Source organism: Protopterus annectens, chromosome 5.part1, assembly GCF_019279795.1.
Source record: "Protopterus annectens isolate FY-2018-M chromosome 5.part1, PAN1.0, whole genome shotgun sequence".
NCBI lineage: Eukaryota > Metazoa > Chordata > Ceratodontiformes > Protopteridae > Protopterus > Protopterus annectens.
In genome coordinates this window covers 62,099,351-62,125,168 of record NC_056736.1, presented here as the reverse complement: position 1 = coordinate 62,125,168, position 25,818 = coordinate 62,099,351, and the positions used below count along the sequence as shown (strand labels likewise).

At 42.5% G+C, this 25,818-nt stretch overlaps 1 protein-coding gene across 2 annotated transcripts in view; it reads right to left on the bottom strand.

The window, feature by feature from the left end:
- Positions 1–25,818, bottom strand: part of DIAPH3 (diaphanous related formin 3) — a 4,946,160-nt gene that overhangs the window by 4,533,155 nt on the left and 387,187 nt on the right. For both annotated transcript variants that reach the window (XM_044072887.1, XM_044072888.1), the window contains exon 2: positions 7,698–7,880. In XM_044072887.1, coding sequence (XP_043928822.1) covers positions 7,698–7,880 — 183 coding nt within the window. The remainder of the gene's footprint in view (positions 1–7,697; positions 7,881–25,818) is intronic.

Genomic DNA, 25,818 nt, shown 5'->3' with positions numbered 1-25,818 from the left:
TAGCATAAATACATCACAGTAAACACAGTCCAAAAACTGTATACTGTCCTAACCTCTGTGTCTTGATGAAAAAAAAAAAAAAAACACAAGCATAAGAAAAGACAAAGCACACCCAAAGATTTACTTTAAATGTGAACATTTCTAACTTAATGTGAACACAACTGTCACTCGTCAAATGCAAAGACTAAATGGTACACATTATCTTTGGGACCCCTGCATTTATTACTGCTTGGTACTAGCCTGTTTCAATTGTAACTGTTATTCTAAGTCTTTTGATTTAAGCACTTGGACTTCATACCAGTTGTTTTACATTAAGAAGATTTTTGGTCTGCACTCTTGTGGGAGGAGAGGCTGGATTCTGCCCTTCTGAGCTGGGAATTTCTGGTCACAGGCTTACTGTGCCTGCTTATTTGAACTGTTTCTTTCTGAAACTGGTACACCTTGTTGCTGTAGCATAGACCAGATTCAGGCCTGCTGAATCTAGCTTAGTTTGTATAACTTAAGCACTGATCCAGGCCATCTTTTATGGAGAAGGTTCCCCTGCATCCGAGTGGCAGGAGTGTGCAGTTAGAACTTGTCTGATTGAAGACTGCTGGAGCAGGGCTCAGTTTTGAGCTTTTTTCTGGTTAATTGGGTAACTTGTTTAAATCAGTTTGTTTGTTTTCTATTGTTTTATATATATATATATATATATATATATATATATATATATATATATATATACATACATATATATATAGTAATCTCTCCTTTGATAATCACATTGCCAAAGTGGTTAGAAAATCCTTCTATGTGGCCCACCTAATCACAAAAGAGTTATAATCCAGATAAAGAGGTCACTGTGCCCCTCTACTCATAACTCATCAGACCCATCATAGAGTACAACGCCCCATTTGGGATGTACCTTACAAGACACCTGCAACAGCTGGAAAGACCACAGAAGTACCTCACCAAGAGGATCACTGGCCTCAAACAGATGCCCTATGCAGCTCGACTGAAGAAACTCCAGCTGTACTTGGTTGCATACTGCCTACTCAGAAGTGATCTCTGCCTGACATACAAGGCCATGTCCAACCCAGAATTGATGGACATGCTCCACCTAAAGAAAACCGTATCCCCTCGAGCCACACGCTCTAGGGATCTAAACCTCACCACAATAAATAGGACGTGCTGGAAGGATAAATTCCTGTCCCAGAGACTTCCCATGCTTTGGAACAAGATTCCAATCTACATTAGGCAGAGCTCCTCGCTAACACTCTTCAAGAGAAACATTGACAAGTGAATGGGAAACAAAGTTTAAACAGAGGATCACTTCAGTGGCTCTGCTGGACAGAGGCAAATCTAAGGGGGTGGCGAAAGCCAACACATTCTGGCTAGGCCTATAAATGCCTTCAGGCAGATAGCCTAGTACCTACCTATGAACCTATGTTGCACAAGAAAACTTTATGAGATAGTTCACGTGTCATTTTAAGGTCCACATAACACAGTACATAGTACTAGCAAACTCCCCTATTCCCTCAGATAACTGAACAGACAATGAGATAAACCACTGTTCCACAGCTGAGCTGGAATCTGCATTGCTTCTCCTCAGATGTCTGACCATTCAATGAAGTCTTTTCAACAACTTTGCATAGGCTTTCACATTAAGACTGAGGAACTGTGACCCCTCTAACTCATCACACCCTCCTGTCCACCTTTTAAAATTGAAAAATTTGAAAAAAGGGTTCATCTCCAGGTTAATGCTCAACTCACTCAGTATATGAAGGATCTAAATGTTGGGAAATAACCTCCATTTTTCAATAATTACCACAATATGCCAATCCAAGGGAATGATTCCAACCTTCCATGCAACTGCAAAATGTCACAATAATTAGGACACCCTGACTATGCCTGCATTTTCAGCAGTTCTAAGACGGATCTCATCCACTCCTACAGCCTTGCTACAGATTAAAATGTTTAATCACTACATTAACTCAATACAGTGATGGATCTAGTCCCACAAAATGTTTCTGGCATTGCTTTCTCAGAAAGCATTTCCACTAGATTCAGAATTTCCTTAAAAGCATTTGTTACATCATTCAACAATGCCCCCAGTGGAGGTCAACATTCCTCCACCCTTACTGCAAGCAGCCTCAGCAGTGTCCCAAACATCTGCTTTAACAGTCACCATGTGGTTTTCCAAAATTACTGCCACTGAGTCACACACTTCAGCTGCACTTAGGCCTTTGTTTTCATAGTTGGTCAGAGCTAAAGGTTGGCTTCCTGCCATACAACAAAGCTCCTTTGCCATTTTAACGTTTCAACTGTTAATGTCAGAAACAATGTTTTCATGAAAAAGTAATTTATCAGTAACCAGTCTCTCTGAAGGTGACTTATTCATAGGGGATGTTAGCAAGGTAGAATGAATGGGCCTCAACAGATTCTCTAGCAAGTGTAGGGTACTTAACTATAACGGCCTTCTCACATAACTAGGTTTTATACAGTGTTTCACTGTTTACAATGTTTTTTCTTTTTTTAGTTTTTGTTTAATGGCACCACTGGTATACAAACTGCTTGCTGTACTTTTCTTTATGTGTAATGACTGAACACAGCAAATAAGAACTGACAACTGAAGTACTAGTAAAACAAAGAGCTCTATACATCATATCGGTTAGTCGGCTGACTAAAAGAATAGCCAATTACAAGATATCATTGCCTTTTCACCATTCTGGTACCACTGGAGTTGGTGCATATCTAGTATAACCAAGAGGACTAGCAAACATGGTCAAAAGCAAGGAATGTTCTTCAAGTCCTGAAGCACATGATTATATATTTATCTTCTTGGACTGCTAGAGGAAAAATTATTCTAGAGAATTGATCTTGTTAATTAGCAAAAAGACCTTAGTAGAATAAATATTCAGGGAGGTAACCAAGAAAAGTTTCAGTATGCTCAGTATCAGGTTGGATCCGAGAAGTTTCAATGAAAATCTGAGATTTTGGAGACTTCCAGGAATGAACTTTAAGTTCCACTGCAGTTCCACCCTCTAACTTGGTCTGAAGCAGGCCACCATCCAAGTATAAATGTGAAATGTTCTTTGTCTTCAGGAATATCACTACCTGGATCAGTAATTTATACAAGGTCCTTGAAGCAGTCATACTAATCATGAGTTTGAGAAAATAACTGTATGTTCAGAATGAATGGAACAACTGCTTCCATATTATATGTTTTTTTTTCTTTTCAAACTTCTTGAAGTTATTCTTTGGGGTGGGAAGAGGAACAAGTAGACAACTCAGAGCTTTTGCCAAAAGCTCTCAAAGTGCAGCTGCTAAATGATCCTGTGGGAATCCTCATCCAAACATCTCTTCCGATGACTACTCCATAGATGCTGCCATTGATTACACATCTACAGCATCATTCTTATATGTTACTACAGCTTTTCCCCATTCTGAGCACAATGGGCAGGTCTGGATAGTTGTATGTTCAAGATCTCAAAACAGGTCTCATAACAAATCTTTATTTGCTTAAAGATATCACCCCACTAATATTTAGCCATACAGGTCTAGCTGACAACAACCTTAGAAGCCCCCCCCCCCCCAAGTACTCAAGCATCCTGCTCTCCCTGTCATTTGGGAGGGTGGTGGAATCCCTGTCCATTTTGATTTCCTGTCAGCATTCAGGAATCCTACTCCTAGACCCAAAATACAGTTATATAATGGTAATGAAAAATCTACTGGACTTTGTAAAAGCTGTTGGACTGTTTCAGGGGCAGGCAATAAGGTTCCACCTCCAAGGATATAGCCATAAATGCATCTTCAAAGACCTCAAATACAGGTAGCACAGCAGTACTGTAGGCTTAGGTACATTTACGCCTGGTAGTTCCAGGTATCTCTTACTCTCCAAAACCTCTTGACTCCCATTTTCACATGTGAAATGCTTGAGACTAAGGGTAATAAGATATCTTTCAGACCAAAACCTGATGAGACAGCTTCCTTGTCATAAGAGTCATATTCAAGGAAAGAAAACATTTTGGACATACAAGGGAAGTCTTTTCTTTAGGACAGAAATCCTGCTCTCAGTGTAGGAGGCCTTTTTCCTCGATGGAGCTTATTTTTTAAATGGAAAAATGACTAATAGACCGAGTTCTACCTCAGCAAGAAACGTTCCTCTGCCAGCATTTTAAAATCCTGCATGATGCCCTGCTTCTTCGGTAGAGAGTCTGTACACTGAAAACGTACAGGCTTGTGGCACTTAACTTATGCCAGGCATATGTTTTACAAGATGGGGTGCTCATCTCTGCCACGCACATTCCTGGAGGGGCAAATATGGCTTTCATGAGTTGTCAGAGTGGAAAAGGAAATTAGTTTCCCATTTGGCAGACCTCAGCAACTGCTTCTTAGGCTGCTGTGACATCCAATTCCAGAACTCTGACATGTAGTTAGAGGCACCAGAAGTAGTGTTAGGAATCACTGAAATGTCCACCTCCTGGGGAGTCAAAAAGAGACTGACTGGTAAAAGAGATGCTGGGCCTAATACCTGTGAGACCACCTCATCAGTTACCTTTGGCCTGCTTGACAGAAACAGACTTCTGCTCCTTGGTTAAGTCCTTTCTCTAAGTCCTCAAATTCATTCAGTGAGTTCCTTGTGTTCTTATCTCTGACCCTTTATATGGTTAGAATAATCCACACTTGTAAATGGCTGGTGCAACTTAATGGTAGTTGTTAACACTTAAGGTTTCCAAGTGGTTTTCAGCACTAGCCAGTGATGAGGAGTGCCAATTTTCCCCTTTCATGAAATCCATGCAAATGTGGCAGTCCAAAAAAAGGTGAGACTTCACTACAAGAAAAAAATGCCTGAAATAAAATCACTGCATGACTCTGGAACCTGCAACCACAACTGCTTTTCAAGATAATACAAGGAATGCCCTGTGGAAAAATATATTTCTCAAAACTTACTCACAAGCAAAACTGCAATTTACTAAATAACTGAGTTCCCAATGCTAGACAAAAGCACAAGCCTGTGACAAAAAAAAAATTACTAAAATAAATAAATGTGGCACTTGCTTGGTACCCCTCATCTAGGACAAAGGTAGCATCCTTGTGCAGGGATGGATCTAGCTCAAGACTGAAGTCAGGTCAGCTAGCCTGACATCCATCTGTGGCCAGTTCTCATGTATAATGTATATACAGTAACAGTGACTCAAGAAAACTACATCTGATGCCCAGTCTCAGGTCCTCAAGAGTTCTGGGGTCTTGTTTTAACTGGGTATCAGGCCAATCAAAACAGGGCTCCCACGTACCCCCAAGGTAAAAGCTAGAAATTAAGCACTAATTGAAGCAGGAGAATCAACCTTGCCCAGAGCAGTTAAAATATAACATTTAAGGCTCAGTCCAAGGCAAGGAGTTTTTTTTTCTGGTGTAAATGTAAAACTTTTTTTTCCAAGAATCTTTACTAATTTTTCATTCTAAGTGGAGACCGGCTGTTCCAGACATGTTTCCCCTTCCAAACAGTCCTCTGAAAAAAATAAGCATTATTGAAAAATAAAGCAGGCTTCTCCTCCTTAAGTGGGAGAGTAAATCTCGACTCAAATGTCCAGTGGGGGGCCCAAATCTGTATATTAACCCCAGCAACAATTTTGTCTGATACTCCATAGGTTCAAGCAGCTCTACATATCTTGCTTTTTTGTTTCTCTGAAGATCCCCTATTTTTTTCCTCAAGTTTATTTTTGACACAGAACCTGACTCAGGAAAAAATAGCAGAAATAAAACATAACCTTACAACACAACCATTTAAATCAGACATAAAAAACTTATCAGAAAAAAAAAAATCACCTGGATGCTCTCTTTAGGAGATGAGACATCCTCTAACAGCTACTGCATGATATTGCAATTAGATGTTTCAAGGGATGTTTAGCTGTTGAAAACACCTGCCTAAAGACGGTTTGCTGCACGCTAAACATCGAAATCATATACACCTTCCAACAGCATTAATCATTCTGATTGGCATCTACAAAGTCAAAGTCTGTGGTGCACACCAATGAACTATGGGCACCCACTGATCCACTAAAATACAAAGGGCCATAACTACAATCCTTGGAAATTTGAAACCAAAAGCAAATTAGGGGAAATGCAGTCCAAATCCAAAAGCAGAGAAATTCAATGATACATCAGAGGTGTTGGGGCACAGTATCTCATTGTTAAAAGACGTATGGAGAGGCAAAATCCTCTGCAAAAAGTTTTGAAATACTCTTATTTGTTACAAATGCAGCTGAATCTTCAAAGTGTCAGCAATTGCACTTCCCAAAAGGGAGCCCTAAACTACTTATTAAAAACCAAGCTGCACCTCATGCGGTTACTTAATGTTCATAAAAATCACTCCAGATGAAAACTGCAGGTGATATGGTCATATTTTATGGACTGCATGAAACAGAAAATTAAGGTGCGTCAAGGAACTGGAGGCTGACATTTGGTTTTCTATGTAGCCCTCAAACCGGCTCAAAAATCTGGCAAAAGGCAGAGTATATTCAGAAAACATTTCCTTCACTCGCTCATTTATGAGACTACACTAAGCAGCTAAAGTTGACTTCCATGTTCAACAATAATTTAGACTACATTTTTATCCCTGTGCTTTCTCGACACTGTCTACCAACCATCAATTTTCTTCCCCCCAAAAAAGTTTTCCCTCTGAGGGAGTCACAAGGCATCCTTCAGTTTTCTGCTTAGCTCCCTAACCAAGACCCTGTGTGGGTGCCCTGTCACTCCACAATGAAATGTGGACTGGAATGCCAGGCCTGATCAGTGTGTTTACATTTACACGTATGCACCATTAATACATCACAAGACATGACTTAGTTTCTTGCCATGACTGTCTCAGTACTTTTGGCACAATTTCCTAGCCACTGTTAGGGCGCTGCTATGCTCATGGGCTAGCAAGCTCACTTCCCCCCTAGATTTGTAAACTTGCTTCTGGTGCAACTTCCTAGCCACTCTTAGAAGCTGCTACTCTAATGGCCTAAAAATCTCACTCTACAGCCACTCACTTCCCACCCTCTCTGGCTGGCTCCTCCACCTTCTGTTTTGCTAACTGATCCTGATTGTCTGCATCAATACCATGGTTTTATCTCTCTGTGCCACAGACCTGGATGCACAATGCAACATTTTCTACCTTCATGTTTACACTACGCTATAGACTTGATGCCATCAATGTTAAAAGCTGTTTAATGAAATAACTATATTACTACACTTCACTATCATCAGTTAAGTGGCTCTAATATTTACACACCCTTCCTGCAAACTCCAAAGGAGTTGATGTTTCTAACCCTTACTGATTTTTTTCAATAAAACTCCTACGAATGTTAATTTCCACACAATACAGTGTATGAAAAAGGGAACCAGAAAAAGAATCGAAACCAAAAAAAGATTAAGAAATGCATCAATAACATCCATGTAAGATCATTTTCAATATCTACACAGCCAACAAAAGTTTAGTACGTGGCTAAAGAAAACTAAAAATTAATAGAACAAAACAGCTAAGGAGAAGATGCATACATATATATCAAACACTGTATTTTAAACTGAGCAATATTTGCATATTCCCTTAAAGCAAACAAGTTTAAAGACAAAAATATAAACCTATAGCTAGTACTTCTAAAAACAAATTTACAGAAGTCAGAAAATTAAAAGTCTGATACACTTTCAACGTAAACAGAAGAGTACTTTACCATCATCTTTTCAAACAGTGCTAGGACTTCCTTTTCTGATAGCAGCTTTGAGGAAAATTCATCATACTCAGATGGTGATGTAGATGAACAGTCAATGCCTGGTGAATGCAAAGGTTTGAAATTAGGAAGGGGAGGTCTGTCCTTTTTACTTCCTGGAATCCGTATGCTGGCAAATCTATCCAACTGTATTAAAAAAAAAAAAAAAAAAAAGAAAAAAAGGCAACTCAAATATTTTAGTTTTGATCAAGAGCAGCAATGAAAATCACCTACCCATAAAAATCATTAAGTAAACAATTACATGCATAAACACTGCATTCACAATTAAATCTTGTACCCTGAGTACCTAAACATTAAACTTCATGATGCTTGATGTTTATAACATGGTCTGTTTAGAACAATGTTTGTAACAGCTTACAGGCTAAAGGAACTGGTAGCAATAATGAGCATCACCAAAGGGGCAGTGCATCAGATTAAATCACTTTGTATTCACCAAGCAAAAGTATAGTTGGGTACACTTAACATAAATGTAGATGTTAGACTGTATTCCTAACCAATGGGTTTATCCGGCTCCTTGATTGGCCAGAATACCAAAGGTAAGTAAAAATGACGTCGGCTGTTGTCGGTTGTAAAGGACGTCAGGGCGTCCGATACAAAAGGTGGCAGCCGACATCACTTCCTCAGTCTTTCTTGCCATAACAGTCAGAATCCCCCAGAAAACAAGGCTTAAACTAAATTCAGCCTGTACCTTAGGAAAAGAGAAAAGGGGGAAGGAGGGAGGGAAAGCAGGACTGCAACAGTGAATACACTCTAACATCTACATTTATGTGAAGTGTACACAACTGTACTATGCTCATCGTGTTTCACTGTTGCAGTTCTAACCAATGGGTTGATTACCAAAGCCCAGAGAAAAGGGAGGCGGAACCAACAGAACCAAGGATTGGAGATAATGCCCTGCAGAACAGCAGGGGCAAATCCTGCCCTGGCTCTTGAAAACAAAGGCAAATTATAATGCTTTGTGAAAGTGTGAACAGAAGACAATGTGTCTTTAGTAATGACGCCCCTTAAAAAGGCTGCAGAAGTGGAAGCTGCTCTAGCTGAGTGGGTCCTAACCCCTTGAGGAGGAACCTTGCCATGAAAGGAATAACAAAACGTAATACAATGAGCAATCCATTTGGAAATGGTTTGCTTAGAAATAGCCTTGCCCTGGGCTCCAGGGGCAAAGCTGACCAACAGCTGTGTTGATTTCCGAAGGTCTTTAGTCCTGTCCAGGTAAAACCTGAGCTGTCTATGTACATCAAGAGAATGTAGGATCCTTTCACCTCTATTTTGAGGATTAGGAAAGAAGGTAGGAAGGTGAATGGACTAATTAAGAGTCAGGCTAGAAACCACCTTAGGCATAAAGGAGGGGTTGGTTCTCAGAGAGACCCTATCTGCATGGAAAATAAGAAAAGATTCCACAGCCAAAGCACGTAGCTCCGAAACTCTCCTTGCTGAAGTTATAGGCAAGAGGAAGGCAGTCTTCCACGAGAGAAACTTTAAATCTGCAGTGAAAGCTGGCTCAAAAGGAGGAAGAGTGAGTTTCTCTAAAACAAAATTAAGATCCCAGGCTGGAGTAGGTGCCCTTCTGGGAGGTTTTACGTTGCAAGCACCTCTGAGAAACATTTTCATCAGAGGATGAGAGAAAATTGGTTGTTCAAAAGAACAATGAGCAGAAATGGCTGAAGCATGGATCCTGATGGAGGAAAAAGAAAGACCAGCCTGAAGCAAATCAGCCAGGTATTCCAGGATCAGAGGAAGGGTAGGCTGAGAAGAAGATTCTCCTCTAGCCTACATCCAAAGAGATAATCTTTCCCATTTGCCAGTAAAAGACTTCCTAGTGTTAGGCCTCCTGGCTTCCCTCAGCACGTCAACCACCTGCTGGAAAAGGGAAGAAGTAAAGGATGGAGTCGTACAATGAGCCAAGCTGCCAAATGGAGAGACTGAAGATGAGGATGTAGAATGCTTCCCCCTTCCTAAACCAAAAGATCTGGCTTCAGAGGAAGATGCCAAGGAGGAAATTGGGAGAGACTGCGAAGCAGTGGATACCAATGCTGCCTGGGCCAGTCTGGAGATATGAGAATAGTCCTTGGTCGTTCGCCCCTGATCTTCAATAATACTCTGGGAGGAAGAGGAGGGAAGGCATAAACTGACAGCAGCGTCCAAGGGAAGGACAGTCTCTCCACTTTCCAGGCTCTGCTGTGATGCTGTCTGGTGCAAAAAAGAGGTAGAAGATGGTTGTCTGGAGAGAAGAGATCCACTTCAGGAGTGCCCCAACATCAAATGATGCTGTAAAAAACTGCTTTATTCAGCTGCCACTCGTGAGGATCCAGGGTCTGACTGCTCAACTGGTCTGCCAAAACACTGAGCCTTCCTGGAAGGGACTGAGCTAGAAGATGCAGGCCCAGGGATGCTGCTATGGGCCAAAGACTCATGCTCTGTCTGCACAGGGTTTAAGAATGAGTCCCTCCCTGCTTGTTGATGTACCACATGACTGTGGTGTTGTCTGTCCTGACAAGAAGGGTCCCTGTAGAAAGAAGATGCTTGAAAGCTAGTAAAGCCTGCTGGACTGCCATCAACTCCTTTAAATTTATGTGCAGGTACATCTGCTGGGCATTCCAACTTCCCTGTATTCATCTGCCATCCAGGTGAGCTCCCCAGGTGTAGTCCGATGCATCTGTGGTAAGAACTTGAGTGGCCAGGAGTGGGCGAAAAGGCATGCCTTTGTTCTGTAGACAGGCTGTTGCCCACCAAAGAAAGTCTGTCCGCAGACATGGAAGCAGAGGAATTATCACATCCAGGTCCTGTGTGTGTTGACACCAAATGTTCTTGAGGTACCATTTCAATTTCCTCATATGCAGCTTTACATATGGAATCATGAGAATGTAAGAGGCCATGAATCCCCGAGATAGCAGGGAGCTGGGACTGGCTTGCCAAATCCTTGAAGCAAATTGAAACAGTTGTCTGCTTCTCCCAGGTGAGATACATCACCTGGGCGGCTGTGTTCAGACTCGCTCCCAGGAATGTAATCTCTTTGGATGGCACCATTTTTGATTTTTCCACGTTGAGAGTGTAACCCAGGGAAGAGAGAAGGGGCTTTACAAATTCTAGATCCTTTAGCAGGTGTTCCTGAGAATTTGCTTGAATTAGACAATCGTCCAAGTATGGATAAATCTGAATTTTCTTTTGCCTGCAAAAAGCAATGACTGGAGCCAGGCACTTTGTGAAAACTCTGGGAGCAGTACATAAGCCAAAGGGCAGTGCAGAAAATTGATAATATTGCTTGCCCACCTTGAAACGAAGGTATTACCTGCAACTTTCCCTGACAGGGATGTGCAGATAAGCTTCTTTGAGATCCAATGTTACCAGCCAGGAATCCTTTTCTAACACTGGTAGTAACTGATGCAGAGTGAACATTTTGAACTTTGGAATTATCAAGAAAGTGTAAAGGATGGATAGATCCAGGATTGGACGCCAGGTGCCTTCTTTTTTTGGAGCTAGGAAAAGTCTGGAATAGAATCCCTGGCCTACCTGCTGAGCATGAACTGATTCTATTGCTCCCAGATGTAACAGAGGCAAAATTTGCTTTCCTACTTCTGCCCTTTGGTTTGGAGGAGCATCCGGGAATTCTTTGGGTACTGGAAAGGTGTGGAAAGCAAACTTGTGCTCTAGGGATACAGTTCTGAGTACCCATTTGTCGTCCGTAATGGTGGCCCAAACATTTGCAAACAGGGCCAACCTTCCCCCTAAAGGACTCTCCGGGCAAGCAATAACCGGCAGAAGCTGAACAGAGTCATTGAGAATGTTTAGATTGAGATGCAGGTTTAGAACTTTCCACCTTGGAAGAGGAAGCCTGCTAAGATGTAGACCTTTGAGGGGTAGCCCCCTACCCCCTAGAAGATATGTAACCTCTAGTCCTAGAACGGTTCTGTCTGCTAGTATCAGGGAACTAGCAACTCTTAGAAGGGTAATTCCTGCTAAAGCGAGGAGGCTGAACTTGCAGAAAGTCTAACTGTCTGCATAGACTTGGCTTTGTCTTCCATCTTCTTGAGCACTTCCTCTGGTTTGCTGCCAAAAAAGACTATCCTTATGCAAAGGTACATCTACAAGCTTAGCCTTAACAGGCTCTGACAAGGGCTGCTCCCTGAGCCAAGCATGCCTTCTAATAACAGAGCCAGTAGCTGTAGCCCTACAGGAGGCTTCTAGAATGTCAAAGCCACAATGTAAAGAATGCTTATTGACTAGACTGGCAGAGTTCAGCAAATCCTGCATATCCTTACTCTCCGCCAACTGAGGCACAATTGCTATCCTAGATTTAATAGCTTCCAAGGTGTGCTGCTGGTGCTTCAGCATATGAAAAAGAAAATTAGTAGACCTAATAGCAAGAGTGGCAGAGGTATAAACCTTTTTACCCCACCTATCTAGGTTCCTGGATTCCCTGTCAGAAGGAACAGAATTTTTAATAACAGTGGCCTTAACTCCTTTAGGGCCTTGAGAAATAACCTCTGGATTAGCCAAAGGATTTCTGAAAAGAAACAAATGAGAATCAGGAACTCTATAATACCTGTCAGGTTTCCTGGGAGCAGGAGGAACCGAATTTGGAGTCAAGGAATTTTCCAGAAAAACAACATCAACCACTTCCAACACAGGAGGAATAGCCAAAGGCTTATGCTGAGACAAATCCAAAAACTCCCTAATCCTTTTCTTAGAAAGGGGATAATCCTGACTTTCACATTTAAAATGTTCCCTGAGAGCATTTAAAGTATCACCAAAGGAGAAATCTTCTGGAGTAGAAGCAGAAGGTATGGATTCCTCTGCGTCTGAATCCTCAAAAGGAGAGAAAGCTTGAGAAACTTCTTCTTTATCCACATAAATACTAGAAGTACCTGAACCTGAAAAGGACAAAGCCTCAGGAGAGACATCCTTACACCTTTTTGAAGGAGGAGGCTGTGAACCCCTACTAAGAGTCAAAAGGTAATCAGCCATTTTAACCATTTGAGAATGAGGGGAACAAGAGGAAACTGGAGCCTGCTTCTTCACAGGCTTACGACCGGAAGATTTACCTGCAAGTCTAAAGGACTTGGGAGGTCTGGCAACCGCCGAAGTTGCAGCCAAAGTAGTCAGTATGAGCTTGCTGTCTGAACGAAGAACTGAGGTCTCGGACACCAGAGTCAGCTTCGCGGCTCCGGATCCAGCTGAAGAGGCAACAGGCGGAAGGTCAGAGGGCAAAGTGGGCGCCGATGGCCTGGGGACCTCAGAAATGGTCTCAACCAAGGCCTGCGGTTGAAAATCTGCGGGCTACAAAGGCACCTCACTGGCTACCGCATCACTGACGACCAACCTAACATCATCCGAGGACTTGACCTACGGAAGCCTGTTGCGGTCCTTGTCCTTACGCTTCTTGGGGATATCCGAAGCCTGAAGACCAGCGAACACCATACTGACAAACTTAGGCCAAACTCCAAAATGCTTAGCCCGACGATGAATAGTACGCGGATTAAAGGAAGCATAAAGATCACAATTAGGAACTACATGGTCAAAGCCTACACAAATACATTAGGAATGAAAACATCTATGGGGAATTTGCTTTCCACAGGTAAGACAATTATTAACCTTTTCTGACATTCATTAAGGCAAGAAAAAGAGGATCCCAACGGGGTACTTAGCTGTAGTTGACTTCAACTTCGTAGTCGGAAACACAAAAGGTAAACTGCCGACCGGGCACTTGTGCAAGAAATGTTTCTGCTTCGGGCTCCGCAGCAAGGAAGACTGAGGAAGTGAAGTCGGCTGCCTCCTTTTGTATCGGACGTCCTGATGTCCTTTACAACCAACAGCTGATGTCATTTTTACTTACCTTTGGTATTCTGGCCGATCGAGGGCTACCGGGAGCCAGCTAACCCATTGGTTAGGACTGCAACAGTGAAACACTATGAACATCTGCAACTTGCACCAGAGGAAGGCTGTTGTTCTGTAGACTAATACATCCAAAAGATACCTCCTGCTTTATCCCATACACCTCAGTACCATACTAAAACACATTTTCAGAACTAAATATGTCAAAAAAGAAGACAGGCAAAACACAAGATACTCTGTAGTATGTATAAGGTGAGGCCCATCATAACATTGAAGAGTTTTGAATTAAAACAGTAGGAGCAGTGATCTTAATAGAAACCGGGTTTCCACAGAAGCCATATGCAATCTAAACTAGGAACCAGACAAGATTAAAGTCTGTGCATTACTTGCTTTAGGAAAGGAAGAAGTCTTTAAGATGCTTGCAAGCACTTACTGAGCAAGGTGAAAATTACTGATAACATTAGATTATTTTGGATTATGTGGCAACAACAGCATAATTTCTGAAGAGGCTGAATTTCAGTGGGCAGGAAGAGAGAAATGCAATGCAGAACACTAAATTAACTGCCTGTTACAATTCAGATGTTCAGTGCAGTATCATCATGCAATGTATGCTTTCATCTCATCAACTTTTTAATTGTACTTTTACACATCTTTAAAGATCTTGATGTACAACTGCATAACACTACATTCCATTTCACCCTCACTGTGGTTGAACACAGTCTGTAAACCAGCTTACTTTCTAGTAGGCAAAAAACTGCTGAAATGTGTGACTTCTGTTGTAATTATCCATGATTTGTGGCAAGCATTTTTAGAAAAAAAACAGATGTCCCAGATGCTGCAAGTAGAACCAGAGCACTGATGACGGTAGTACAGGTAATAAAATTATGCTCTAGCTAACAGAAGCAGCAGCAGCTCAATACGTGAGAATTTAGCAAAGGCCTTAAAAGCAAGGGGACACTATATGAAGGGAACAAGCCTAGTGAAAAAGGTTCTCAATTTCTGGGTGTACTTCATGGATTCAGCATCAGAAAACAGAGTTAAAGTGCTTATGATGTGGTAGGAGACAAGCCCATGGTGATAAATGCCTCCAACTAACAGTCATTTTGCAATCATTTTTCACTTACTTGTTAAATGAACTGACTGAAGGTGAAGAATATGCAACATGTAACAGTTTTCTTTCCTGGCTGCATTAGAGATGCTAGAAATAATATTTGGGGCTCTGAAGACAGATTTACAAATTCATTAAATTAATTTTAAAGCAGACATGGGGATACCCATCCACTTTCAAAACTCAACTTTGTCTCAGGCTCACAGGGAGCCAGACCCCACCCAGCAAGCAACAAACAAACAGCAAGAACCAATAGTACTACATCTCCGGATGCAAACATACATATACACACACAAGAAAAATTATCATCTTAGGTTTCTGTGGTAGAATCAAGTCAGAATACCTAACAATGCAGTAGAACATGGCAGATAATCTAGATATTGATATGCTATAAAGACTTGGGATAAATGCAAACAACTCAAAATCCTTTCTGAAGGACTTGGTCCTGTCTTAATACCTTAGCTGCCTGAGGAGTACTACAAATACTCCCCAGACAGTTGCTGTTGTAATGAGGAAAAAATACTATACTTCCAATTGGAACAAATACTTCCATGCATATGGAAGTCTCATCTAAGTGGCAGACTAAGAAAAATTAAATGAAACATTAAACAAGGATCAATTCATAGCATGCAATTCAGAAATTCTCCTGGCAGAAGTAACAGCGGTGAAGAAATGCTTTCCAAGCAAGAAACTTCAATTTAGCTATAGCTACTGGCTCAAAAGGAGCCTAACTCAAATATTTTAAGACCAATATAAATTCCATGTAGGCACCAAGTTACGTAGTAGAGCCCCAACAAGAAGTTCCATTTAAAAGTCCTGAAGGCACTTAAAAACACTGAGGACCTCGACAGCACTAACCTCAGTGAAAAGGCAACATCTCAGTCCAATGCAAATTTAAAGAAAATCTCAGACCATAGCATACCTTTCAACTTCTTTGCTCAAGAAATCTGGTCAAAGCTACAAGGGGACAAAAATCTAAGATAATTTCTAACTATTAGCTTAACTCCTTTTAGTTTTGATCAAGTCAATAAAAATGTTTTTTTTCTTTATCATTATACACTTCTGAATAACTGACTGAGTGTAATCAATAATTTACCAGAAAATCAAAAAATGTTATGAGGGAGAAGGTGAACATAAAGGGCAAAATCAGGGACAGTTACAAGGTACGCACCAGAGTCAAAGGTACCAGCCAAGTACAACAGACACAGAAGCAGAAAAAAAATCTAGTCCCTGTGGCAAAGAACCAAAACTGAAAAAAAAAATGTCCATTTATCCTAAAAAAATCCAGTTACTAGATTTCTGGTTAAATGACAGAACACATGCTAATCTGCCCAAAAGAAGTAGGATTACTGACAACTACTGGTAGTGGAAGACCCAGGAGATAATCCACAGGAAATAAACTTGTAGGCCAGATTTGCACAAAGGGAAGAACATGTTCTTCACTGATCAAAACAAGAAGGAATGCTCCAAAAGACAAAGAGAAACAAAAGCGAACCAAACCTGCCACAACTGACAAGAAGCTAGAAAGATGACGTTGGTTTCAGAAAGTGTGCCTGCTGGCTGAACACTGTCATTACAGAAAGTGCTGGAGGATGTACAGTTCAATTGGTGATCTGTAGGCTACAGGATCCCAGGTGGTATCTCCCAGTAGTGGAATAAAGGAGAAGTCCTTGCATTTGGTGGTTATTGAAGATGTAAACTGGTAACAAGACTTCCTTGTTTTAAAGTAACAGCAGGCATCTTAACAGCTGGACAGCAATCTGGACTCCCTGGGAATTAAAAATGCAAAAAAACTGAGGAATATGGCCTACTTTCATTGCCTCACTCAACATAAGGTGTGGGAGCAAGCTGCCCCTTGTTTTGCTGACATACGTCAGGAACACCATTTTGCCATTTGTACAGTTCAAGACTCTTGATGAGAGCGTGTTCTGAACATCTAATGGGGTGGAACTACTCTCATCTCTGGTATGTTATGTAGTTAGATCCAGTGGGATCCATAGGCCCACTGTAAAACCCCCTTCATCCTCACCTCAAAGCTGACATACTCATGCTAAATGAACTAGGAAGGTGGAATAAACTGCCTGAAGACAGACTTCTGACATACATCAATCATAACAGATATTTAAACAATCAAGATACATATATATATATATATATATATATATATGTGTGTGTGTGTGTGTGTGTGTGTGTGAGTGTGTGTGTATAGTTCTCATACTCCATCAGGACTACTGATACTTTTGGACCCAAATGGTCCAAGTGTAGAATTCCACATGAAAAGTGGTCTGAGGGAGTGCTGGAACAGACACTGCCCTGAGACCTACCACCCTGAGACAAAGATATGAAGATGCTGAGGAGCACAAGTCAAGTTCTCAGATTCTCAGATCAAGTCCCCCACAAAAAATTAAAAACAGAATATGGGACCTTGGGACCCAGGTGGACAGTAGTCTCTCCTTTGATAGTCACATCGCCACAGTAGTCAGGAAGTCCTTCTACGTGGCACACCTCATCAAAAAAGGGTTCTCATCCAGGAAAAAAAAAAAAAAAAGAGGTCATTGTTCCCCTCTACTCATCACTCATTAGACCCATTATAGAGTATAACGCCCCTTTTGTAATGTACCTCACAAGACATCTGCAGCAGCTGGAAAGGCCACATAAGTACCTCACAAAGAGGATTACTAGAATCAAACAAATGCCCTACACTGACCGCCTCAAAAAACTCCAACTTTACTCCGTAGCATATCGCCTACTCCGAGGTGATCTCTGCCCAACATATAAAGCTATGTCTAACCCAGAGATGTTGGACATGCTACACCTAAAGAAATCCCAATCCCTCTAAGCTACACGCTCTAGGAACCTAAACCTTGTCACCACAATAAACAGGACACGCTGGAGGGATAGATTCCCATCCCAGAGACTTCCTAGACTCTGGAACAAGTTACACATCTATGTCAAGCAAAGTTCTTCATTAGCACTCTTCAACAAAAATCTTGATGAGTGGATGGGAAATAAGAAATATACCCCGGGGATCACTTCTATCTCTCTGCTGGACAGAGGCACTAGAAAATAACTTTCTTGGGTGGCATAAGCTACGGTACCTTGCTGGCTAGGCTTACGTAGGCCCTTGGGCTGATAGTCTAGTACCTATGAACCTATGCGTGTGCTGCACTTTACAGAAACAAAATGACTCCCTCACATAAATGTTCATGTGTGCATAAACACATGCACCAATACTTCAGGATTTGTCTTAGGATGCTTTCAAGATGGAACACTGATCAACAGGTTCATATCAGGTCTCCCACTGTGAAAACAAACAGAAAAAAGGGCTAACAAAACTTTCAGTTTGGGTAGAATTCAGATACTGGCTAGTAATTATAGTGCCTTGACGGCATGTAGAAACTATGAGAAAATCAAACATTAAAGAACACAAAACTCAATCTGGGAAGAATCTTGCAACAGCAAAAAGCAGGTCAAGTTTCAGTTTTGCTACAAGAGATTTAGAGGAAAAATAAATCAAATGCACTAAGAGGGCTTTAAAATAAATAAAAAATTTAAGGACTGTATCATGTCAATGTATTTATTTATTTTACATTTGTTGACCGGGAAAGTCCAACTGGACACAGATCCTTTTTCAGCGGTGGTGGGGGGAGAAATGCTCCAGCAGTAAGAAATTCCAGTAGCGTATACGATCAACAATAGTACAATGTTGAGGAATACAGTTCTTTAGATGTTACATTAGCATTACATGTGCCACAAAACCATATACATTTAAATGAGGAAAAGCAAGTTACAAAAGAAATGAGTGCACAGATTTGAGTAAAACAGTACCCAATGAGCATGATGTGGTTAAATATACTGAGGTTAGAGTTATCCAGGAGAGTTGCAAGAACAGAGGCAGGTGTCTGAGTACATAGGAGCTTTTTAAATTGCACTGTGTAGCAATTATAGGTAATATAGTTAGCAGTTTATTCCATATTTTAGGCATGATGTTTGAGAAGAGAGATTCTCCAGCTGAGTTGTTAGCTTTGGTGGTTTCTAAAAGGAGTTCATTACTGGAACGGAGGGCTCTAGAAGTGGTTTATGGTCGCAAAAGATTTTGGAGCGCAGGGATTTTATCTGGTTGATGTAGGATTTTGGGGGGCAAAGGTTAGTTGCTTATAGTGTAGCAGTTGAAGAAATTCTAGCCATTTTCGTTCTTTTAAGAGCTGCACAGTGATATGATCTGTATGTGGCATCAGTTGCAAATTTTGCAGTTTTATTGTAATGGGATTCCAGCTTGGTAAGATCAGCTTTACGGAGGTTGGTTAGTACTGGGGAGGCATATACCAGTGTTGACAGGAGGTATGTATGGGCAATGGTAGCTTTTGTGATTCTAGTTAAAAACTGTTTCTGTAAATAAGACCTAGTTTTCTGTGGACCTTCTTAATGGTTTGAGCAATATAAACGTTGAATTTCAGATCATCAATTTCTATGCCTAGCAAGTTTGGTGTGTGCTACTGGGGTGATAATAGTTTTGTTTCTGGACTGTGTAATGAAAGTTAGGTGAGACGAGGGGGATCTTGTGGGACAGAAGAGAAGGAGCTTAATTTTATTGGGATTTAGAATGAGTTGGGAATTGGTGAGCCATGTTTCTACAGAAAGAAATTAATCTTGGGTTATGGTGTGGAGTTCTTGTAAGGAGGAGCCTGTGCATATTAGAGTTGAGTCATCTGCAGACTGTATTACAGAGGCATGAAGAGTGGAGGTATGGAGTTGATTGGTGAATACGGAGAAAAGTAGAGGCCCAAGGATGGAGCCTTGTGGGATGCCCAAGGCAACTTGGAAAAGAGTGGAGAGGTGGTGTTGCCTACAGCCTGCTGACATCCTGATAGGTAGCTTTGGAATCAGGTTGTAGAGGAGCTAAAAAGATTTAGGGAGGAAAGGACATTGATGAGTTTATAGTGATTTACCATACCAAAGGCTTTGGACAAGTCTAAAAATATGACAGATATAAAACAAATTTGTTCACGATTTCTACAGTAGTTAACTATATTAGTAAAGGACATTAGGGCTGTGGTGGTGCTGTGATAGGGGTGAAAACTGTGTTGCGTGTTTGATAGTAGTTTGTGTGTGTGAAGGTAGTTCATGAGCTGGGTATGTATGACTCTCACTAGGATTTTAGATGAGAGTGATGGGATGGCAATTGGATGATAATTAGTAAGTTTGGTGGTAGTACCGCCTTTGTGTAAAGATATAATGTGGGAAATCTTCCAGATAGGAGGTACCATACCCTCAGATATTGATCTGTTAATGAGTATTGCTACTGGTTATGCTATTTCTTCTGCTGCAGTTTTCAGAAAGTTAGCTGGGAGGCAATCTGCGGCTAGGGTGTTTGGTTTTAGTTTTCACGGTATTTTCTGTGGTATCTACACACACACACTGGTTGCAATGTAAATTGCTTGGGGCTATTTTGTAAGAAGTTGCTGTGCTGGGGTACTACAGGGGCAGAGCTGTTGAACATGTTTTGAAAATTAGCAATTGCTAAGATAGTTTCTGCAAAGTTTTTATTAAATTGGCTTGCTATATTGTCAGAGTTGCTGTTTGAGGTTGGAATAGGGGTAGTTGCTTTACCTGGTACAAGTATATTATCAACTGCAACCAAGAACTTTTGAGGGTTATTCTGGTGTTTTCTTTTTTTTCTGCATATTATGGTGGTAGTTGATTTTGTCTGGTTTTACATGTTTTTAGCTTTGTTTTGCAGTTCTAGAATGTTTCTTTTTGTAATACTGTTCCTAGACCTCATCTCTAGCTTTGAGTAAGGATCTACATTCTTTACTGAGCCAGGGTGTATAGTTAGCCTTCACTCTAATAGTTCTGGGGGGAGCATGTCAGTTTAATATATCTAAATAAGTAGTATTAAAGGAGTTCACAGCATCATCCAGGGTTAGCTGTTTGACAGAATCCGAGTTACAGCTTTTTAGAGCAGTGATGCATCTCTCTAGGTTAAAGCCTTTTTTGTTTCTGACTGTGCGGTAGGTGGTTTGGTTATTTTGGTAAGTACGGGTATGTACAAGGAAGTTAGGTATGTGGTCACTCAGACCATCAGGAAGACAACCTGCCTGAGATGATAGGGAGGTGTTGTTGACTGGAATCCAGTCAAGGATAGACTGACATTTGGAAGATATGTCAGTTCTTGTGGAGGATGTCATGAGTTGGGTGAACCCATGTAGGTTATCATGGGATACTGGATTCTGTGAGGTGCAGTCTAGCCAGTCAATACTGAAATCACCCATCATGACAGTTTCTTGTGGGAGGGAATTAGAGGCCCAGTGTAGTAAGTTTTCTAGTGTGGGAATATTGTTTCCTGGTGGGGTGTAACCACCAATGATGTTAGCATGTTTTTGGGGGATGATTTTTAATTTGGCAAAAATTAGTTCGGCATTTCCAAAGTCAGGGATGTCTAGCTCGAAACAGTTTAATGCTAGGTGATTTTTGAATAGGATAGCTACTCCCCTACCCTTTTTGGTTATTCTATATTTGCGTACTATTTTGCATCCTGGAGCTGCAATTTCATTGTTGTTATTGCTGGGTTTTAGCCAACTCTCTGTTAATCTAACCAATGTCAGGGAAAGTAAGGCAGATAGTGAACTTTATTTCCAATACTTCTTACTTTCATATTAAGAAGGAGAAGGGAAGATTTGTTTTTTTTTTTTTTTTTTTTTTATGTGTAATAGTCCATAGTTGATTGTGATAGGGCTGCTAGCTGTATTAAGTGGGAGAATGGGGACCAGGATGAAGATGTACATCTCCGGAGCAGTTTAATTGTTTTAAAAGGTGTAATAGCAATCTGGTGAAAAAGAAGTTATGTTCTTACCATAACAATCCATCTGAGTAGTAGACTTCATTCTTCTGCACATATGGGTATACGGATCAGAGCCGGCAAAACTTTTCAAGCATCAGCTCTGAGCTCCAAGCTGCTGCCTTACCTATATTACATCACTTCCTCCTATCTATCCCCAGATCGAGTTTGCTGACACTAAATGGCAACATAACCACAATCCTAAACAGGAAAAACCTGAAGAGTGAGGGGGATGGAGGGAGGGAGGGAAGGTGCAGAAGAATGAAGTCTACTACTCAGATGGAACATTATGGTAAGAACATAACTTCTTTATCTGGAGTAGTTGACTTCATTCTTTCTGCACATATGGGACACATTCCCCAGCTATTAGTTTTCCTGGGAGGCCCTTATGGAAGGATATTTCTGAGCACCGCAGAGCCAAAGGGTGTTCACCCTCTAGAAATAAGATCCAATTTATAATGAGAGATGAATGTGTGCAAATTGGCCCAAGTTGCTGCCGCACAGATATCGTCTAACGGAACTCTTGACCAAAAAGCTGCAGAAGTGGCCACTGCTCTAGTGAATGAGCCCTCGATACACCAGGAGGAGATAAACCTTTGTCCTTATAAACCCGTGAAATACAAAGAGTGATCCACCTTGCTAAAGACACTTTCAAAACTGCTTTGCCCAAAAATGGTTTTGAAAAAGAGACAAACAATTGATCCGACTTCCGGAAGGGGCCAGTCCTATGGAGGTAAAACTGAAGCTGTCTATGGACATACAATAAATGAAGCTTACGTTCACCTCTATTTTGAAGAATGGCAAATTTACAGACTGATTAATATTGGCTGCTGAGGACACCTTGGGAAGAAAGGAAGGGTTCGTATGCAGCAAAACCCTATCCTTGTGGAAAACCAAATAGTGGGGCAAGGAGGATAAGGCAAGGAGGATAAGGCCTGCAACTCTGAAACTCTCTTGGCTGAAGTGATGGCGACCAAGAAGGCTGTCTTCCACGACAAAAACTTCATCGGAACTGAACCGGCTGGCTCGAAAGGAGGAGAGGACAAAGCCTGAAGGACTAAAGTCAGATCCCAGGGGGCACTGTTTCTTTAACTGGTGGTTGCAATAAAAAAGTGCCCTTCAGGAAAGCTTTACACAATTTAGCAGAAGCCAGAGCAACCTTATTTTCACCCACATGAAAATTAGAGATGGCAGCCAGCTGAACCTTGATGGTGGAAGCACTAATGCCTGATCGAAAAAGATCGGCCAGAAAATCCAGTATGACCAGAACGGGGGCTGTAAACCGGTTCAGAGTGCGCTCAGAGGCCCAAACGCAAAAACGTCTCCACTTGCTATTGTAGAATTTCCTAGTGGAGGCTTTAAGAGTAGCTACCAGAATATTCTTAACGGGGGACGAAAGTCCAGGAGTCCTGATAATCATGGTAACTGGAGCAGCCACGCCGTCAGCTTGAGACTGTCCATGTTGGGCAGGGGCAAGCCCGACAGATGAGAAATCAGATCCTGGCATGGATCTAGAGTCCATGGAGGAGCCAACAGGCGAGACCATATGAAGGGAAACCACACTTGACGCAGCCAGAAGGGAGCTATGAGAATGACTATGCACTGCAGCCGGCAAGCTCTCTGAAGGAACTTCAGAATAAGAGGTAATGGGGGATAAGCATACAGGAGCCCGGGAGGCCAAGCATGGACTGGAGCGTCCCTGGGGACATCCCCCGGAGGGGGGAATCAAAGCGAATTAGTTGCTGCACTTTGCATTGGAAGGTGATGCGAAGAGATCGCAGCAAGGCTGACCCCAAACACAGAAGATCTTCTCCACCGATTGTTTCAGAGACCACTCATAAGGCAGAATGACCGCCCTGCCGGGACTGTCCGCTAGAATGTTGGAGCGTCCCGGGATATGCGTTGCTATGAGAAACCGGCTGGTGAATATGGCCCACTCCCAAACCCTCATGGCCTCGTGACAAAGGGAGTAGGATCGGGTCTCTCCCTGTTTGTTTATATACCAGACTACAGACATGTCGGACTGAATGGCTACCTTCCCCGGAGGTAGGACAGGGTGGAAGGCTCTCAAGCACTGCCCTCATCTCCAGGACACTGATGTGTAGCTTGGTCTCTGGAGGGGACCACGTGCCTTGGACCGTTCTTCCCAGGAAGTGCCCCCCCACCCGAGTTGGGAAGTATCCATGGTCACCGTGGCTTGAGCTGGAGGGGCTAGAAAGCTGTGCCCCGCAAAAATTTCCGCTGAATGAAGCCACCACTGGAGTGACGTTTTGCATGTCCGATTGATTCAGATGTGGAAATTCATCAGACGGCCTAGCCAGGACCATTGAACTGCTAGACTCCACTGAAGTACTCTCATGTGAAGACGTGCAAGAGGGAGGATAGAGATTGCGACTGCCATCGAACCCAGGGCCCTGAGAACATCGGCTGCTGTGACTACCGAGTGATCCAAGATCGCCGCTACATGAAATCTGAGATTTTCTATCCTTTCCGGGGTGAGAAAAATCTGACTGAATCGAATCCAACCGTGCCCCGATTAAGTTTATGATCTGAACCGGAGCCAGGTGGGACTTGTTGATATTGATCGTGATGCCTAACTTGTGAGCCAGACCGAGGAAGTAGTGTAGAGCCTGACACAAGCAACGTTTGCTGGATGGAGCGAAGAGCCAGTCGTCTAGGTAGGGAAATACCTGAATGCCCTGAAGTCTCAGGTGAGCCGCTACGACCGCCATAAACCTTGATGAACACCATGGGGGCTGTGGTGAGACCAAAGGGTAGGGCTCTGAATTGAAAGTGACTGGCCCCTAGCCGGAAGCGTAGAAACCTCCCGGAGCTCCTGTGGACCTTGATGTGATAGTAAGCATCCTGGAGGTCTAACAAGCACATCCAGTCGCATTCTCTCATTAATGGTAGAATGGACTGGAGAGTGACCATCTGGAATTTTTGTTTCTCTACTGACAGGTTGAAGATAGGTCCAGAATGGGCCTGAGGTCCCCCATCATCTTTGGCACTAAAAAGAACCTGGAGTAGATGCCTGCTCCAGATTTATCTGGGGGGACCGGCTCGATGGCTCGTTTTTGTAGCAGCTTAGAAATCTCTAAAGCTGCAGCCTCCCTGCGAGCGGGTGGAACATCTGGAAGGCGTGCAGGAGTTATGTGACATGAAATGAAGGGGATAGAATATCCTCTGGATATGAGGTTCAACACCCAGCGGTCTGCAGTAATGGACTCCCATGCCGCTGGATGTAAGGAAAATCTTCTCGACTGCCTCCAGAGTAGAGCAGCCGGGCAACCCCTCAGGTTTGCTGTGCGGGTCTGTCGGAAAAAGGTTCCCTAGACCCGAAGTATCTGGGACCCCCTCTGCCTCTGGGACAGCATCGGTCTTGTCCCCCTCTACCTCTGGGGGAGGAATATTCCTGAGCGTCACGAAAGGATTGCGATTTCCGGAACCACATCTTCTTTTGCCCTTTTTGGTTTCTGGAATAGGACCACTGGGGGTTAGAGAAGCAAATTCTGACGGCTGACAAAGTCTTTTCGTCCTTCTCACTCTGGGTTAGCATGTCACATAGTCTTCCCAAAGAGGGATGATCCATCGAAACGGGCGTTGATGAAAGACACTTTAAAGGGTCCGCAAATTGACAGTCTGATCCAGGCGTGATGCCTCAAGGCGACGCCTGCACCAGCAGCCCTAGCGGCTCCCTCCATAGCATGAGAGAGGAGATGCATAGAGGTATTAGTCACCGATTTCAGTGTAGTCATCTTTGCAGTGAAAGACTGCTTGTCCTGTTGCGACAGACTTCGGGGGCAACTCAGTTAATTCCGATAAAAGGTCTCGCTGCAGTCGGATAACATGTGCCAAGTAATTCAGCGTACGAATAGAAAATGTCGCTGACGAGTACATGCACTTCCCGAAACGATCCATCGACCTGGAATCTGTCTGGTGGATGAACCCTCCTGTCCCAGTTCCTTCTTTGTGGCAGCTGCAACCACCAAAGCGTCTACCGGGGCTCCTTTTGACCATACCTGCCTGTCTGACGGTGGGGAAAGAATTTTGTCTGGCCTTTTGGGTATAGGCTCTACGGTGTCAGGATCCTTCCATGCCCTAGTGGTGATAAGGTCCACTAAAGGGTTCACTGGAGGGGAGACCAAGGAAGTAGATGGGCCCGCGCGAAAGGCCTCCAGGAATACGGACTCATCCGCAGAAGGTTTGGGGACTGACCAACTTCCTCTTTGGTGGAGGATCTCCATAATTTCTCCGAACAAGATGTCTTCGGTAGGTGATCTGGG